The sequence below is a fragment of the Vicia villosa genome, unplaced genomic scaffold, assembly GCF_029867415.1.
Source record: "Vicia villosa cultivar HV-30 ecotype Madison, WI unplaced genomic scaffold, Vvil1.0 ctg.000625F_1_1, whole genome shotgun sequence".
NCBI classification, from domain to species: domain Eukaryota; kingdom Viridiplantae; phylum Streptophyta; class Magnoliopsida; order Fabales; family Fabaceae; genus Vicia; species Vicia villosa.
The window spans coordinates 434,173-453,669 of record NW_026705281.1 but is presented as its reverse complement, the minus strand read 5'-3'; the positions used below and the strand labels follow the sequence as shown (position 1 = coordinate 453,669).

Genomic DNA, 19,497 nt, shown 5'->3' with positions numbered 1-19,497 from the left:
TATTTTTTTTAACTACATACATAATATCTAAAATAAACGATCACATAAATATATCATTTCAATCAAATAATTAAAATTCAAGTGTAAAGAATTATTCACCCTATTTCATTTAAGAATTAAACTTTAACAAAATTAATTTGTACATAATAATTTATTAATTATAAAATGTAGAAAAGAATTAATATTATATGTTAGGCTAAATTACCTCTAGGGTTCTTTAAATGATTTAATTATAACAAGTTAGTCCTTTATTTTTTTTCACTACATGTTGGTCTTTTATGTTAACTAACGTTTGCAACGTTAACCCTATTTTCACAAAATTCATTTAAAAAAAGTTGGCACAAACAGCATTGACGTGTCACTTAACCTTGCTGACATGAAATTTGTTACATTAACTTATTTAGTTAGAAATTAATTAATACATTTTTTTTTTTTAAAAAATTGGATGGACCTTGGGCCCCATAGTCTTGCACTATCTCCCCAACTCACAATTAGATACCAATGTTTGTTTGTGTCAATATATAAACACTAAAATCAAGTGTAAAAAAACGATGTGAGACATCAACAAGAAGGAAACAACACAACACAACAACAAACAACAGCAACAAGAAGGCATAACTAGATTGGTGTTAATATTTAAACGTTATACATGTTAATATTTAAAATTAATCAAATGGATATTGTATCTTTATAAACTAATTCTTTAACTTAGATTAGTGTGAGTGTATTTAAAAAAAACGACATTAAGTATGTTTAAAAAAATTAAATTAAATAAGCGGGTTACCCGCAACACGGTCGGGCTAGCCCATGACATGCTCAGGCTTTTTACAGGCCGGGCTTAAAAGCCCGGATAATAAACAGACTCAAATATTTGTGTTCAAGTCCAAAAAATTTTACGGGCTTTCGTGTCGACCTAGATGGTACGGCCTGTTTTGCTGGCTATACTTGTGTGTATATTCAATGATGAAGATACTATTTTATTTGGTTTCTTATGAAATAGAAAGAATGAGAAAAAATTGTTTTTCCAAAGTGCCTATTCTATAAGTATTTTATCACAACTCATTTTTAAGAGTCATGTCTCAATAGTTGTAAAGAGAGAGAAGATGAATTTAAATTTTATTTTCAATTTCAAAATAAAAATTCCACTAGCTTAATTATTCATCAACCCAAATAATCATCACATTAAGTTTTTTTTTTTAAAGTCAAACTTTTAATTACATGTGTCATATTTAATGAATTAATAAATTAATCAACATAATATCTTGTTTTTTAATAGGGTTAAAGTATGTTTTTGGTCCCTATAAAATTATAAAATTTTGTTTCTGGTCCCTATTAAAAAAATTACATGTTTTGGTCCCCACAAAATTATTATGCACATAGTTTTAGTCCCTATTTTACCGACATATTTAGAATGTTATTAAAAGTTCCTCGAAAAAAAAAAAAAGGAACTTAAAATTTCCTTGAAGTTTACTCAGATAGGAACCACCCTTGCGTCTCGCATGAGGGTTACGACCAAATTATGGCTCAAGAGATTTAACTTAAAAGTCTTGCCAAAGGGTCTCGACCAAAGTCTTGTATATTAGTTGTTATTATGGGTGTTTGCGGTGCGGTTTGAGTCGTTTGGACGCTAAAAGTTATCCAAATCGCATGAGAAAAAATATGTTAATCGGTTCGATTCGGTTGACTTTTAGAAAATAAACCAAACCAATCTAATGTGTTGATTCGATTTTTTATAAGATTTTTATTGAGCCATACATACATATATAGAGAACAACATAACTTTTTGTTTAGTCATTTATACATTATCAAATAACAAATTACAATGTCAATGAGTACAAATTTCAACACCATTTCAATATCGAATAACAAAAGAACTCAAATAATAATATAACAATGTGTATTATAATGTACACATCATTTAGATCAAAAATTCGGCTACCCGTCACACGAGACAACCGAGAAACACTTTAATCCTAAACTAGACCTTAAAAATATATCACTTTCTCCCAAAACAGCAAGAAAACACCTCCTATACTAGAAAACTCAGTCACAACAATGCCAAACTCTTACATTAAAATCATGATATTCAAGTATCCTCTATTAGAGATTCTTACAAATCATAAATCATAATTGAAGAGGTTAAGGGCCAGTTTGTTTCAGCTTTAAAAAAATGGATTTTTTCTTTGTATTTTTGAAAATACATTTTCTAAAACCGTTTTTCAAAATATTACAAGTTTTTTTATATTCGTTTTTTCTAAAATGAAACGCTTAATTTGACATCCTATAACATAAACATACATAATTGAAGACCAAAACTTAGTCAAAATCATAATTTTTTCAAAAAGTTGTATTTCAAAAATGATTTTTATGAAAATCTATTTGAAATAGCTTCAAAATTAAGTGATTTTTTAAAATTTTGATATCCAAATTTTTTTGTCATAAATAGATGAAATACCTAAAATCACATTTTAAGAATAACTATTCAAACAAAATTTTCATTTGAAGCTTTTATAAAAAATTCTTTGTAAAGAATTTTTTCACAAAATTTAGTAACACTATAAAAATCATTTTTAAAAATAGCCTAAACAAACGGGCCCTAATACTTAAAAACAAATGAAAAGATTTAAAAGAAAAAAACAAAATTTAAAATACTTACCATTTCCTTTTTCAAGCACATATACTAATTATTAGATTCAATATAAAAAAGTTCATTTATTTATGAGATTGAAGTCATTTCTAAAAATGTATCAAATATATTAAAATAATACAATTTAGTTCGGTTTACAAAACACAAACCGCAAATCGAACTAAACTGAAACTGAACCGTGCAACTTGATTAAAATATGACTCAAGCACATCCAAAACTAATGTGTTTTTTTTCGGTTTTCGATTCGATTCAATTTGGTTAGCTGTTTTTATTAAACCAAATCGATTTTGGATTCCCCTACTTGTTACTGTTAAGTTTTACCAAAATTCATGGTGGTCCATTGTAATTCTGACAAACTCATCATCATATACAGACCTTGAGGGACTAAAACAGAAACATAACATACACACTAAACTCTACCAGAAACAGCTTTTATCAAATTTATGCATTCTTCATTCGACCAAACTTTGATCGATTTTATGCATTCTTCACCCCTAACAGTTAAAACAGTGATAAGAATCAATATTGAAGCATTGAAAATTCATCAAGTTGCAACATGTGCTGGCAAGTTTTTTGTATGCTTGTGCAATTACTTTGTGAGACTGTTATATTTTGCCAAAAAAAAAATCATGGTGGTCCATTGTAATTCTGTCTGAGACCTTGAGGTACTAAAACAGAAACTCTCATCAATTTTATGCATTAATCACCCCTAACAGTTAACAGTGGTGAGAATCAATATTGAACATGAGCTTGTCAGTACATAATTAGCTTCAAAAATATAAATGCAAGATCATTATTATGGAAGTATTCCCTTCAAAAATCAAATCTGAAGATGTAATACAATGGATGTGAAAACTAAAAACATAGTAGACACACAATGTTACCAACTTATACCGGCATATCATCTTTTATCTCTTGTTGATCCATGGTATCACAAAGAGCTAATCCTCTTGTCTCCGGCAAAATAAGCAACGTAAAACACGACAACATGATAACGACTCCAAACATGCCGTAAGAGAAAATTTCGTTTTTCCTCCCAGCAGATATCAAAAAGGGAGTGAAAATGTTACCAAAAACAATAGACTGTCTCACCAATGACGTTGTAGTGTTCCTCACAGTTGTTGGAAATAGCTCAATAATGTAAACCAGAAACACATTATAAGCTATGCAAGCGCAGAAAAACGATACCATGGCTAATCCGACTCTAATTTCTTGTATTCCCGATCCAACAACGACACACATTATACAGCTTATGCCACTAGCTACTGAGAATACAAGAATTGACCGTTTTCTTCGGAGATTCCCCAAGAAATACGTAGCAACGCAAGCCATTATTTGCATTAAGGCATTGAACACAACCGCCAAGTAAATGTCGAATCCTAAGTTCCCAACTGCTAATAACATACCAAAATACACCATTCCAATTCCAATACCAAGCACCATTATTATGACCATTCTCTTTAAAGCCCAACCTCTCCCAAACAACTCGGCTATCGATGAGTAGAGTTGGAAAAACGAAGCCTTTTGTTTACTCACTGGAGCTTCTATTAAAGCTACTGTCAAATCATTACCATTCTCTAATGAAGAAACTCCGGTAAGCATTGCCATAGCTTCTTGATGTCTTCCTTGCATTAGAAGCCACCTTGGAGACTCGGTAACAAAGATATAAGCAATAACCAAGTAACAAATAGCAGGAACCGACGTCCAGATATAAACCGATCTCCATGAATTAAATCTATTGACATAAGCTATAGCAGGTAGTGACATATACCCAAATGTAAAGCAGAGATATATGACAATACCAACAGTGAACCTCCACTCAGTACTAACTTTCTCAGGGACCAAAACTAGAACACAAGTTCCGATTGACGAACGCAAAAAGCCAATGACGAATTTAAAAGCAGAGTAGATCCAAATATTGGTAGAGAAAACTATGAGAGTTGAAACTATAGACATTGATAAACCAGACAAAACAAGCGTGTTCTTTCTTCCAAGTGAAGTATCCGCTAAAGTTGCAAGAAGAATTGAACCTAAAAGGCAGCCAATAAAGAACATAGACTGCGGTAAACCAGTAACGAAGCTACTGGCACATTCAAGATTCCAATGAGATATCACTGTTTTGTGTGACGGTCCATCCCATGACCACGAAGATTTAGGGATGTTACAGATATTAGAATCCGAGTTACACATTGTTGAATTCGTGCAATGCCAAGTCGGGTAATCGTCGGTGTAGATGGTTATGAACGATTGCTGTGCATCAAAGAACATTGTAAATGCAACAAGAATGCATTGAACAAATCCTAACCAACCAAATCTTCCTAAACCCTTTTCCATCATATCAGCCGTTGAAAGAAACACTTTTTCCTGCTCAACAATAAAAAGTGCAACTAATTAGTAACTGATTAGTAAAAAATAGTAACATGGAAAGAAAAGTTGTATACCTTGGAAGAAGGTTGAGGAATGGAAGAAGGTAACTCTTGAATAGCCGCCATGAGTGAATGAGAATGAGAAAGAGAGAATGAAAGAAGTTTATGTGTTATGAGAATGTTAGCAGCATAGGATTATGAATATATAAACTTTCTTTGGGCGCGGAACACATGATCCAAATTTATATAGTTTCCTATGGGATTTCATTCACTTAACTTAATAACAACGTGCACAAATCATGGTTGATTTCAACTATCATAATCATATTCAAACAAAAACTAGCAAAGAAAAACAAAATTTATATATTTTGTCACGTTCTAACAAAATTTCGCATAATGCAACTAGTCATCTTCTATCTTTATAGTTCTATCTTGGCTTGTTGGATGTCCCTTAATGTATCCATCTATCCAACTTAGTACCAATATCTCTGAAAAAAGACGTGTCAATGTCCGGTATCAGATACTTGCAACAACAATTGTACGTTCAAATTATTTATTATTTTGAATTATTATTGGTGTTGTCGTATCAGTGTCGGGGTCAAATTCGAGATGTCTATGCTTTCAGAGATCCTACTTAATCAACACTTATTAGGATTTAATAATTGGACAATTTTCTCATGTTTACTTAATAAATGGACAATAGTTGCATAAAGTAAAATTTCTTTCAGACAAAATGGTATGCAAATATGAGAAATACTTGCATGGATACGCATCTAAATTCATATTTTTAGGCACAACCAATGAAAAGAGAGAGAATATAATTTTTTTTTTAAGTTTAATTTCGTTTTTAATTGGCATCATGGGGTGGTTGAGATAAAAGAGGAGAGAGACAATTTTAATTTTAATTTTTAATTAATAAAAAAAATGTGATTGGTTGTGTGTAAGCACAGGTGTTATGGTTGTGTCCATGTAAGTATTTTCCTGCAAGTATATGACTATAATAAGAGTCGTCCGTTGACATCCCTTCTATTAACAATTATATGCAAGCATGCCAGAGTGTATTAATTATATCAACAAAAAGGAGTGGGAAAGATGAGCATTATCCACTTAAACGTGTAATTAAGCAAACTATTTTTACGTTATAAAAAATCTTCAACTATAAAACTAGAAATTAATTAAAAGCCGCCCCCTTCTTTCTTAAATCCTAGTTTTTTTTTTTCATTTACTAAGGTCAGTTTTTTATTCAAAATCATTGGTTAAATTCTTTTTTCTTTCCTTTTTATTCAAATAAATGATTTCACAAATATTTTTAATTTTTTTTCTTCATGATTTCGTCGTTTTTTTCGATATTGTGCTTTTTTTTTAAAAATATTTGATCTTCTGTTTTTTTATAATAGAAAAATCTATTGTTAAAATTTATTTTTTTAAAAATTAAAAAGTTAGAAAGATTAATGTTATTTTCAATTAAGTCATCATAATAAAATAGAAATTAAATTATTATATTTAAAAAAAATTGAACAACTTGATTTAAGTTAGCGTAACATAATGTAGTATTTATAAAGTTTGAGACAAAAGAAATGTCTTCAATGACTACCTTGAGCATTTTATGTTCCGATATTAGGTGAATATACATGTTAACTTTCCAATACACATAGTTTTGCCCTTGAATATAGGAGCTCTATTATATGTACCCTTCCGATCGTCCTTACCCATATTCTAAACTTTTGAAGTTGCATGACATGGTCAAACGACAAGCTTTTGATGCCAAATATTGGGTTGAATATGAGTGTAAAATGGTCTAACATGGGTTTGAATAAACCTTTCCCAAAAAACCAATTTCAAAAAAACGTTTTGTTCATAGGGGTTTCAGAAAGCTTGACAGCGGATTTTACAAAAGACGCGTTTGATTTTTTTTTGACCTAAAACCAATTCAAATTTTATTTATTTGGCCTCATATTCAGGTTGTATTGGGCTTTTATACAGTTTGGGTTTTATTGAACCAATATTTCGTTATCGGTTTGGATTGCATGTTACACCTTTGTTCACTCTATTAATGAAATTAAATCTAGTTCTCCTAAGACTACTGATAATCTCACTCATCATTCCCCAAGTGTTTATAATACCTTCTTCCGCGTTGAGGTTCTCTGCTAGGGTTTTGCAATCTATTTCAAATTCCACCTCTTTAAATTAGCAATCAATAGCAAGCTCAACCCCATACTTTATAGCCATCATCTCAGCCAATTTGGGATCATTTGGCCCTTCAATAACCTCGGTGCTAGCTGCCATGGTTTTTCCTTTCTCATTTCTAAAAAATGACTCTAAGGCCCTAGACATCTATTGTAGCAAGGCTTGTGTTTACATTTCATAACCTTTTTTCAGAGGTCCTTACTTAGTTTGGGCTCCAAGCTTTTTCTCAGGTACCGTCACTAGAACCTAGAAACCGTCATTAAAACTATCTAAAAGATGAAGATTCATGACAAAACCTAGAAATTTTCACTAAAACCCAAAAACTGTCACTAAAATTATTTAAGAAGTTTAAGATTCAATGCAAAACCCTGAGTCTGTCACTAAAAGCATCTTAGAATATGAAGGTTCATTTCCATAAATCCATAATATGTCACGAAAGCTTAGAAACCATCACTAAAAGTATTTCAAAAGATGAAAATTCCAAAAATCCCTAATTAGAAATCGTCACTAAAAGTATCTGATTCATGTCCAAAACCCATAATTCGTCACGAAATCCCATAATTTATCATTAAAAGTATCGAAGAAGATGAAGATTCATGTCAAAAACCCAGAATTCGTCACTATAGCCCATAAACCTTCGCTAAAAGTATCATAGAAGATGAAGATTCATGTAAAAATCCATAATCCCTCACTATAGCCCATCAACCATCATTGAAAGTATCTTAGAAGATGAAGATTCTTGTCAAAAACCCAGAATCCATCAATATAGCTGAAAATCGTCACTAAAAATATTTTAGAAGATGAAGATTCATGTCAAAAGCCCAAAATCCATCACCGAAACTATCTTCTTTTAATTAAAGATTCCCACTATAAAAGATCTTCCTTTAATTAAAGATTCTCACCATAAAAATATCTTCCTTTAATTAAAGATTTTTTTATGGTGAGAATCTTTAATTGAAATACTGTTTATGGTCATGAATCTTCTAACCAATTATCATTCATATTAGAATACTAATTTAAAATCATGGTTATAAATTAATCATTTTAAGAGTTGTCATTTTAAGATTTATGGTTACTAAGATTCATGGTTATGTTGAATGCTAATTATAATTGCTAATTATAACTATCAAGTACAATCCAAGATGCATTATATAATTTTCAAGCTCTTATAAAATAATCTGTTAAATTAGAAAATCTGTTGTAACTTTGAGTTTCGGGTGCGGGTTTCACACTATTTAAACCCGCATCCGAAATATCGAGTGATATCCGAACCCAAACTCAATCAACTCGAGTTTACACCCGTTGACTCGGATTCGGATGCGAGTAAACTCCGTGAGTTCGGGTTTGCATACTATCTCTGTGCTTACCATCCCTAAAGACGAGTTGATAAAGATTGATATATTTACTTTAATATCAATTTTTATTAAAGGATTAGAAGTAGTCGTTTAAATATGTAAAGTACCATAAAAGTATTTAAAAAATTGCCATGTTTTCTGATGACTTGAGACACACTGCAAAAGTGTTTGTTTTCCATTGCACTATATAGAACATGCAACGAGGACAGAGACCCATAATGTCCGTGACTCCATCATGATTTGCAAAATAAGTCTACACTTAGAAGACGCAGTGGAAGTGTTTTATAAATGCCTACAACAGAACAATGAATAAGGATGCCAATGGGTAAGACTTATGTAATAGTCACTATAATATCCGTCCTCATATTCGCGTGGATATCAACGTTTGTACTCGTACTCGTACTCATACTCATTCTCATTTCAATTATAATTTATTACGTTATTTTAAATATTTTCAACAACATTAAAAATATTTCAAGGATATTATTGTTGAGTTAATAAACAAACAAACATTTATATTAAAATGAGTGCAAGTTTAATAGTGATGTGTTTAATAAAATTGATAAATTAACATGTGTACATATAATAATAAAAATAAAAATATATAATTATATATTGTGCAGGTATGGGGCGGGGTGGGAACGGTACTTGTGCCCATACCCGTTTATTTTAGTGGATAATTACCTGAATTCATGCCCGTACCAATTTTTGCAGATTTTTTACCCTATCCGTTATGGGTGTTTTTTAGGATACTCATTGGAGATGGGTAAAGCTGCCACCCCTAACAATGAATAATAGATCGGTTTGAGTCAACATTGAATTTAAAATTTAGATTTGACATAAATTACGATTTTATTTTAAAGACTCAATTTTGATTGTTAAAATTCTGATTTTTTTGATCGATTTTTATAAAATTCAAAAATATTATTTTTTAAATTTTAAACAAAATTATCAAAATTTTAGAATGACCAAAATAAAAACTATATTTTTATTATTGAAAAATATTATTATTATGTATAATATTTTTAATATCATTTGACTTTAATTTGATCTTTATCATTATTTTAAACAACAAATTAAATATCATTCAAATTTTTATATTGAATGTCATTTGTGAGTAAACAATGTTATTTTTAGATTATAAAGTTGATAATAAGTTGAGAGTTCTATTTTTATAATGGAGTAGCTCTATAATATCAAAAAGAAAAAAATTGGTTGAATTCGTTCGAATTTGATTTCTAATGGATTCAAAATAATCATTCAAATCCGACCGAATTAACTCTATACTACACAAATTAGATCAATATGACATCCAACTCTATTGTTTGCAACAAAAAAAAAATACAATAGATTAATCAGTTTCAATCACACGGTTAACATTTGTTAACCTCTAATACTTTCTACACATATGATTTTCAAATTTTATATTGTTTTTTCCCTTCAATATATAGTACTGAAAGAGTGTAATAGATGATAACTAATAAATACGATTTCCAAATTTTATAGTTTTTTTCCTTCAATATTATATTATTGAAAGAGTGTAATAGATGATAACTAATAAATACGACCTTAGTAGAACATGAGTTGTTCTACTATATTCTTGTAATAATGTATCCGATTGAACATGATTTAATTTGTTCTATGGACTTGTAATAATGTATCCGATTTTTAAGAAGAGGAGAACTAAAGTCTAGATGATGATTAACGTTCAATCAGAGTGACAGACAGTTGAGATGATTATGAAGTTGATATAGTAACATCTTGTGTTATAGATTATTATAATCTATATGATGCTTTTACAGACATAAAAAGACAATTAATAGATAAATTATTTAATTGAATTTATATTATTTTATAAAATTAAAGGTTAAATTAATTGGTTAACATAAAATAACAAAGTATATTTTTAATTATTTTTATTTAGAGTCGACGAATTTTTGATTTATAACTTATGAGCTTAAATAACAATTTGGACACGATTGGTAAGGTCTTGTTATCACGAGCTTATAGTTTATTTTGCTAGTTTATAGCTTATTTTTCAGACGCTATTTCAAATAGCATTTTACCTTATAGCGTATTATTTTTTTTCTTCCTTTTTTATCCTTATTATTTTAACAAAACTCACTTTTATCGTTTATAGTTTATTTTAATTTAAAATGAAATAATTATGAATTAAATAACTTTTATGTCATTTATATTTATAAATTATTTGAACCGTTAATTTTACCAAATATTTCAATTAGCTTATCAGCTATCAGTCTCAACCATGAGCTATATAAACATTAGTCATCACCCGTACGCTATAAATTATCAGCTACTTATCAACCAAATAGACCTTAATATTTACTGTTATAGTTATTAATATATATATATATATATATATATATATATATATATATATATATATATATATATATATATATATATATATATATATATATATATATATATATATATATATATAAAATTATTTACAAAGAGGATACAAGTTTTTGGATTAATTTTTTTTCTTCAAAAATATCATTTTATTTCTAAAATAAATAATAAAATACACATTAAAAACTTGAGTGGTTATGGATTAGTATAATCCACCACATACCGCTAAATGATAACTGTCCAACTCCAACCGCCTTTTGACAGAAATCAAATACAATTGACCCTTTCATTGGAAAATTTGAACTAAATGTCTATAACACTTCAACTATACCACGTGTATAAAATATTTTGTTATTGTCGAATGCACATTACTCATTTTTCTATAATGAAATTAAAATTTACATCAAAATATTTGCATAGATATTTTGAAATTGCTGTATCAAAATATCTTTGTAAATCACAAAATATAAACTCAGCACACAATTGGCATACAAATATATCTCATTCTCAGTGAGTTTTTATGCTACTGTTTTTGTTGGATTTCTTCTTGAGCTCAATTTGTTTTTATGCTACTGTAATTATTTGGAGGGTTGATGTTTTAGCTACTAGACATGTAATATTTTGGTATTGGCCTATCTATGTTGCTGCCAATCAATCTATAACGCTAGTAATAAGTAAAATAATAAAAAATAAATTATGAAAATCTCAAGAATTTAATTGGAAGAGGTATTTATATGAACATAATACATTTATGAACCATTATAAATACATGCATGCAGAAATATTATGAACAATGGTTCCATGAATAGATGCATGAAGAGGTGTAAGGTATGCTACTGCTTTTTCAAAAACGTACAGAATCGATTTCTATTAACATGAAATCGATTTCATGTTATAACGTTAACAAAAAATTCAAAAACAAACAGAGGGAAATTGATTTCCTCCTTAGGTAAATCGATTTCATTAGTGCAAAATGTGAATTTTTGCTTCTGAAAATGTTTTGGTTCAGTGGTAAATTGATATCATGCTTGGGGAATTTGATTTACCCAATGTAAAACTTGAATAAAAGATTTTGCAAAGGCTTGCTAAGATCATGGATAGTTTATGCAATGGTTGGTTGATTTCTTGAGCATCTAAGACTTTAGACAATGTAAGTATAGTCATTATACCTTCTTGAAATGCAAGCTTGAATCCAAAGCCTTGATCCTTGATACTTTAACTTTAAAACTCATCTTTGCCTTCTTGTCATTAAGAGATTTGTCTTCATCAAAATCAAAGTTCTTCGTTGAGTATTGACTTCACATTAAGTACATAAGACACCATATTGGACTTGCATATTCCATTTGAGCCACTTCTCTACCATTATTCTTTTGAAGTTTGACGACATGAACAAATGGAGTGGTAACTTCCTTAAACTTTATGTGTTTGAACTTATGAAGCATTTTCTCGATATAGTGTGTTTGACTAAGTTCATAACCCCCACTGTTTTGCTTAACTTTGATTCCTAAAATTGTGTCAGCAAGTCCAAGATCTTTCATCTTGTAAGTGGAAGATAGAAACCTCTTTGTCTCTAGAACTCCATTCAAATCATTGCTAATTATTAGCATGTCATCAACATAGAGACAAAGAAATATTACAATGTTTTTGCACACATTTGTGTATAAACACTTGTCACAAGAATTAGGAATAAATCCATTTGAGAGTATCACAGGATCAAATTTTTGATGTAATTATTTTGGTGCTTGTTTTAGGCCATATAAGGATTTGACAAGCTTACACACCTTTAGTTCATTTCCCAAAAGCACATAGCCTTCTGGTTGTTCCATGTAGATTTTCTCATCGAGATCTCCATTTAGAAACGTTCTTTAAAATCCATATGATGAACTATAAGGTCATTCAAGGAGGCTAAGGCAAACAAAAATCTAGTTGTGGTTGTCGTTGCTACTAGTGCATATGTGTCAAAGTAATCTATGCCTTCCTTTTGTTTAAATCCTTTTGTCACTAATCTAGCCTTATAAGTACTTAGGATACCATCACTATGGTATTTCCTTTTAAACACCCACTTGCATCCAATAGACCTTGATCCCTTTGGTAAGTCAACAAGTTATCAAGTGTGGTTTGACATAATTGAATCCATTTCATCTTGGATGGCGTCCTTCCAACAAGAGGAGTTCGTTGAAGTTATTGCTTCCTTGTAAATTTTAGGATCATCCTCTACTTGAAGAATGACCGGAATACTTTGAACAAAATTCTTACAATTTCCTTCAACTAGATAAAAAGAAATAAATTGAGGATCAATTTGGTCTGGTCCTAGATTCTTTGTTTTCCGGATTCTCTTGCTCTTTCGAGGCTCGGGTTGTAATTCAATGATTCGAGAAGTGCCTTTAGATTGTATTTCTACAATCCGAGAAGAATCTTCTTCAAAAGATTCTTTGTTAGAACAAGATTTGTTCTGATCAATATTCTTAGTTTTGATGATAACAATGTATATGAATTTTGCTTGAGATAATGTGGTACTCTAATCCTTTGCAATTTCCATTTCAGGAAACATATAAAGAGTATGCACAAAATCAGCGCAAGAAGCACTGACTCAGAAGGTTCAAGTATGAAACATCAGAACATGCTCTCGCAAGACATCAGAAGATGGTCAAGCAGAATCAGAACATGGTCTATTAAAGCATCAGAAGAACTTGAGATCAGAAGCAGAAGCACTGAAGTTCTCATGGTATCACGCTAGAAGCACTTCAAGGTCAGAAGACAAGAAGATGCTCTGCACCAAGCTGTTTGACTCTGATGATATTCAAACGTTGTTTATACAAACATCAGATCAGAAGCAAGTACAAGATGGCAAGCTACGCTGACTGACAAAAGGAACGTTAGAAGCTATTAAAGGCAAAGTCAGTTAAAGCAGGAAAAGCAAGGCTCGAGGTAGTTGACAAAAGAGTGAAACATTAAATGCAATGCTGTACGGATCACGCAACGCATTAAATGCTCCCAACTGTCATCTTCTCAAACGCCTATAAATAGAAGTTCTGATGAGAAGCTGAATACAACACTTTGCGCAAACATATAGAAACGCTGTCAAATTCAAAAAGCTCTCAAACTTCATCTTCAACCTCACTTCATTACTGTTGTAATATCTTAGTGAGATTAAGCTTAAACTTTAAGAGAAATATCACAGTTGTGATTATAGCTTTTAAGAAGCATTGTAATACTCTTGTAAGAATTTGTTTACATTTATTTGTAAAGAACTAGAGGAGATCAAGTTGTGATCGGATTCTCTAGAAAGTCTTAGAGGGTATCTAAGCATTGTGTTCCTAGAGTGATCAGGTTGTGATCAGAATACTCTAGAAGACTTAGAGGTTATCTAAGTGGAAAACCATTGTAATCTTGTGTGATTAGTGGATTAAATCCTCAGGTGAGGTAAATCACTCCAAGGGGGTGGACTGGAGTAGTTTAGTTAACAACGAACCAGGATAAAAATCATTGTGCAAATTGTTTTTATCTTAAGAGTTTTAAAGCTACACTTATTCAAACCCCCCCCCCCCCCTTTCTAAGTGTTTTTCTATCCTTCATTCTTTATTTGCGGTCAAATATGATTCTTTGTCCATTGTGATAAGATTTTCAAAGAACTCTACAACCCGAGATTCTACAATTACATTAGACTCTAAATTTAAAAGTTTATATGCTTTACTATTTTGTGCATATCCTACAAAGGCAATCTTATCCCTCAAGGACCCAACTTGGTTCTTTTAGGATCAATGTTTTTGTAGTATGCCACACACCCCCACACTTTAAAGTAACCAATATTTGGTTGTCTGCCTTTCCATGCCTCATAGGAGAAATCCTGGTTTTCTTTACAAGAGTTCCATTAATTATGTGGCAAGCGAATAGTAAGGCCTCACCCCACAAATTTAAGGGTAATTCATAATGCATCAACATGGCATTCATCATTTCTTAATACGTTTGATTCTTTTTTTCAGCCATGCCATTTTGTTGCGGTGTGCGAGGTGCGGAACTTTCATTTATTATGCCGTGTTCTTCACAGAATGCATCAAATTCAATAGAAAAATATTCACCGCCCCTATCACTCCTAAGGACCTTTATATTTCTACTTAATTGATTTTCCACTTCTGCTTTATAAATTTTAAAGGCGTTAAAAGCATCATTTTTATACTTTAAGAGATATACATATGTGTATCTAGAAGAATCGTCGATGAATGTAATGAAATATCTATTTCCCCCAGGTGTTAACATGCCATTAAATTCGCACAAATCTGAATGTACAAGATCAAGCAGATTTGTATTTCTTTCAACACTTTTGAAAGGTTTCTTAATCATTTCTTATTTAACACATAAATCACATTTTGTGAAATTATTTATATTACATGAAATCAATCCAGATTTAATTAGTCTCTTTATAGAACTAATACCAGAATGTGCTAATATATTGTACCATAAAAAAACAGATTCAAGCATGTATGCGGAATTATAAATTTCATTAATAATATTGTCAATAATACATAGTTTGATCATTCCCTCAATGGAATATCCTTTTCCAACAAATACACCATTACGGTTCAATATAAGTTCTCCCGAATCATAAACAGATTTAATACCCAGTTTTCCCAGTAAATCCCCACTAACGAGGTTCCTATTCATGTCAGGGAAATGAAGCACATTGACAAGAGTGACTTTCTTTCTGGAAGTGAAGTTGAGTTCGACCGATCTGGTTCCAACATCATTAGATCGTACTCCATTTCTCATTTGTACTTCTTGTCCATCATTTGCCTCAAAATAAATTTTGAATGCAGCTTTGTCATAAGAAACATGCACCATAGCACATGTATCATACCACCAACCTTGAACTTTGCCTTTGATTTCCATAACTCCGCTCACTGCAACAATTATATCATCCTTTGCATGAACTGCATTGATTTCAATTTTTGATTTGTTGTGCTTGCAATCTCGAGGAAATACAATGACATTGATAAAATTAAGTAGTGCACGATTATGATATAAAATATTTCAAGTAATATGAGGAAATATAATGACAAATATATGTTCAAGCAGAGCACAATTATTCTGATACAATTGAACAATATAAAAATCGTATTTTGATACAAACAATTTATTCTATCATTCTAAGCTCACAATTAATAGCAAAAGCAATTCAAATATGTTGTTTTTTCATGCATTATATCAATTAAACTGTACAACAGATTTGCTATCATTTTTTGAAAGGTCACCATGTAAGATTATTCAAGCATACAAACATTGTACTATAAGCAACAACACTATATACATGTTAAAGGGAACCAAATGAGGAACGGTTGAAGCAACCGTAGATTAAAATTCTCATAGAGCAACAGAAAATAACTCAATTTAATTAAGACATGATGTCTAATGTTCAGAATATTATATCTGTAAAATCACACTGATCCATATATAGAACACACCAAAATATTGTAGCAATAAATCCAGAAATGATTACAGTCCAATATCAATACTAAATTATAATCAAAACAAACTTCAAATTAGGAAATAAACTAATGAGAATGCAAAATTCAACATCTCCTGAAAATAGGTGAATGCGAAGCTGCAGTCCTTCAAACATTCTGAAAAGCTGGACTAACAAAACACTAACACGATATTCTGCACTCATCAAAAATTCCTGCATTGGACAACCATAAAATTGTTAAAAAAAATGGCAGTTTCTTACATATCACCACATTAAATTTTGAATGTCAAGGTTATACCATAATTACACTGAAACACATATCACATACCAATTTTTCATGTTGGCAACCAATTCTGACCACACCTTCCATTCACTACCATACAGACGACAAAGTTAATTACAACATGAATTTAGAACAACGCAATCTAAGTAGAGATGTAAATATTAGTATATCTAATTATAATAATGGCATACCTTTCATCTTCTAAATCCAAATACACGATAGGCAGTCCTTCACACACATCCAACACTCTGTGATTCACATCAAGACCCGCACCGATCATAACATCTGCCACAGTTTGAATATCTTCAACTACGGCAAACCCTAGAGCAAGCTTCTTTGACTCATGCTTTCCCCTCCAATTGATTTCGGTCATCTTTCGTTGCCACACACCTGCGATATTCTTCAACTTCTTCTCCCTTTCCCATATGCATGTTTCATTGTCTGATACCCTCAAACCCAAACTCACGCACAACTTGGTCACCTGCTTTTTTTTTCCATTTCAAGGACCTACGGAGATCTTGAGATGAACGTCTGAGCTTTCTTTTGATAGCAAATCTTTCCCATCGATCATGAACCACAATGTATTTTAAACTCCTACACAGTCAAAAATAGGGCTAAATCAAATTAAAACTATTGAAGAAAAAACAGAAAGAGTAAGATTGCTGATGGAAAACAAAATTTTCACCTGCATGCTTTTGCTATTTGGGATGAGCGTGACATTTTCAGACGGCCAAGGATGTATGTTTTCGCAGCTGCCTATCGGAAAGCACTATGGAGTATATTTTTTTGGCTACAACACTTATACCAATGATACAACTTCTGCAAAGGTAATGTATATGCTCCTTGAAAACCGTTCAGCATCGTCGTCATAATTGCATTGGTTATTGAAACCACTTTTCCAAATATGAGTGACATATTAGGTAAACGTGAAACTGTTGAGATCTCCTAAATATATTCAACCATGTTTAAAAACTATTCAAACAGTATTTATATAACACTTCAAACTTACTTTGTATTAATATATTAACAGGGCCGGCCCAAAGCAGGTGCAACCTGCTCTATGGAACAGGGCCTCCAAGCTTCAAGGGCCCATTATTACCATAAATATAAACTGAGCCTTAAATTTATTCTTTTAGCATTTGAAAAACTTTGAACTAATCATAGATACCTATAACGGACCCACATGAGCTATAAACTGTACGAGGCAATCATGATTGAAACAAGTGAGTTATTATAGTTTATTTTTCCTTAAACATATCCACAAATATTCAATGTGGAACTTTTGTTTTTGTTTCTCTACCTTTATTTTCTTCATATAGAACAAGAGAAGCTATATCAATCGTTGGTTGGTTCAGTGGTGATTGACGCTGAATTTGATAGGGAGAACTACGGTTCGATCCCCGCAACGGTGATCGGGAGGGGGCTGGAACCACTTGATGCCAGAACTGACTCCCAAACCGGACTAAACCGGTGGTGATAAACCAAAAAAAAAAGAAAAAGAGAAGCTATGAAATTAAAATTATGGTAGTTTGCTGAAATAGAATTTATTAACTTTATTAACAACACTTTCAATTAAGTTCTTTAGAATTTGAATTTTTAATTAATAAATTTTTTAAATTGATTATAATAATTATGTAACTGAATAGAGTGTTTTCTAATACTAATATCTCTTAATTATGGTTTCAAATATCCTATTCATTGCTACATGATTTTTACTAGGTAGAATATCTTAAATAAAAATTATTCATATTTCTTGTTTTTTCTTTCAAAATTCCTTATTATTTTGTGTAGATTGATTGTGAGATGGATCACGGTTTGTATTATATGATGAGTTACATTTTTTTCTAATCCTATCAAATTCACCTTGTATCAAGAGTTACTTATTTAATTTTTTAATTTTCACCTCTTTCTAGTTTCTCATAATTTACACAAACCCTTATTTACTTTTATTTATTTATTATTTTTTATTTGATTTAGTTTTCAAATGATACATCCTTTTTCCCCTTTAATTTGACGATTTAATTAACTATTTGTTCATCTCCTGTGATTTAAATGTTTAATCTACTACTTGTTCATCTCTCTATTTTCACACACACTAAGAAAACAAAATAAGAATCAAAATAAAAAATGACAATTATTTTTTAATTTTTTATTATTGGGGCCTAATTTAAAAAAATTATAACAGGGCCTCTAACTTATTTGGGCCGGCCCTGTATATTAATATATTAATATAATCTCCCACCAATTTCATCAATGTTTAATTGATTCTATTAATTGACTATCTATATAAAATATAGACTTGTGACTATTAATTAAATAATGTAATATAATCTTTTTATTATTTTATTGATATGTTATTCAAAGTATATCAAAAATAGTTAATTGATTGTATCAAAATTTTATTTCTAAATTATTTTTTCTTTAAAATAAATGTTATCTCTAACTAAATTTTTTGTAACAAGGATTTCTTATATATTTCATATTTTATTTAAAAAATAACTACCACCCCTTATATATCAATTTATTTATTACAAACATCGTATGATTATAAATATATTATATTTGTTAATATTTTTTCATAACAAAGCCATATATTGAATTTATATATATATATATATATATATATATATATATATATATATATATATATATATATATATATATATATATATATATATATATATATATATATATATATATATATATATATATATATATATATATATATATATATATATATATATATTATTGTTATATGCGTTGTTTTGAATTACCAAATCCATATTTGACAACTTGGTAATCTATATAAAATACATAAATGC

The 19,497-nt window shown here is 30.3% G+C and overlaps 1 protein-coding gene across 1 annotated transcript; it reads right to left on the bottom strand.

Moving 5' to 3' along the window:
* Positions 1-3,535: 3,535 nt before the first annotated feature.
* Positions 3,536-5,139, bottom strand: LOC131629974 (organic cation/carnitine transporter 3-like). Its single transcript, XM_058900774.1, has 2 exons — positions 5,068-5,139; positions 3,536-5,014 (listed from the first exon to the last, which is right to left on the bottom strand). Exons 1-2 carry the CDS (start codon positions 5,137-5,139, stop codon positions 3,536-3,538), a joined length of 1,551 nt encoding a protein of 516 aa, XP_058756757.1.
* Positions 5,140-19,497: the final 14,358 nt, after the last annotated feature.

Excerpts from the sequence above, each read along its gene's own strand:
- LOC131629974 (XM_058900774.1), bottom strand. The coding sequence starts at position 5,139 with ATGGCGGCTATTCAAGAGTTACCTTCTTCCATTCCTCAACCTTCTTCC. Across the intron at positions 5,015-5,067 it reads TATACAACTTTTCTTTCCAT|CAGGAAAAAGTGTTTCTTTC; the intron begins GTTACTATTTTT and ends TTTATTGTTGAG.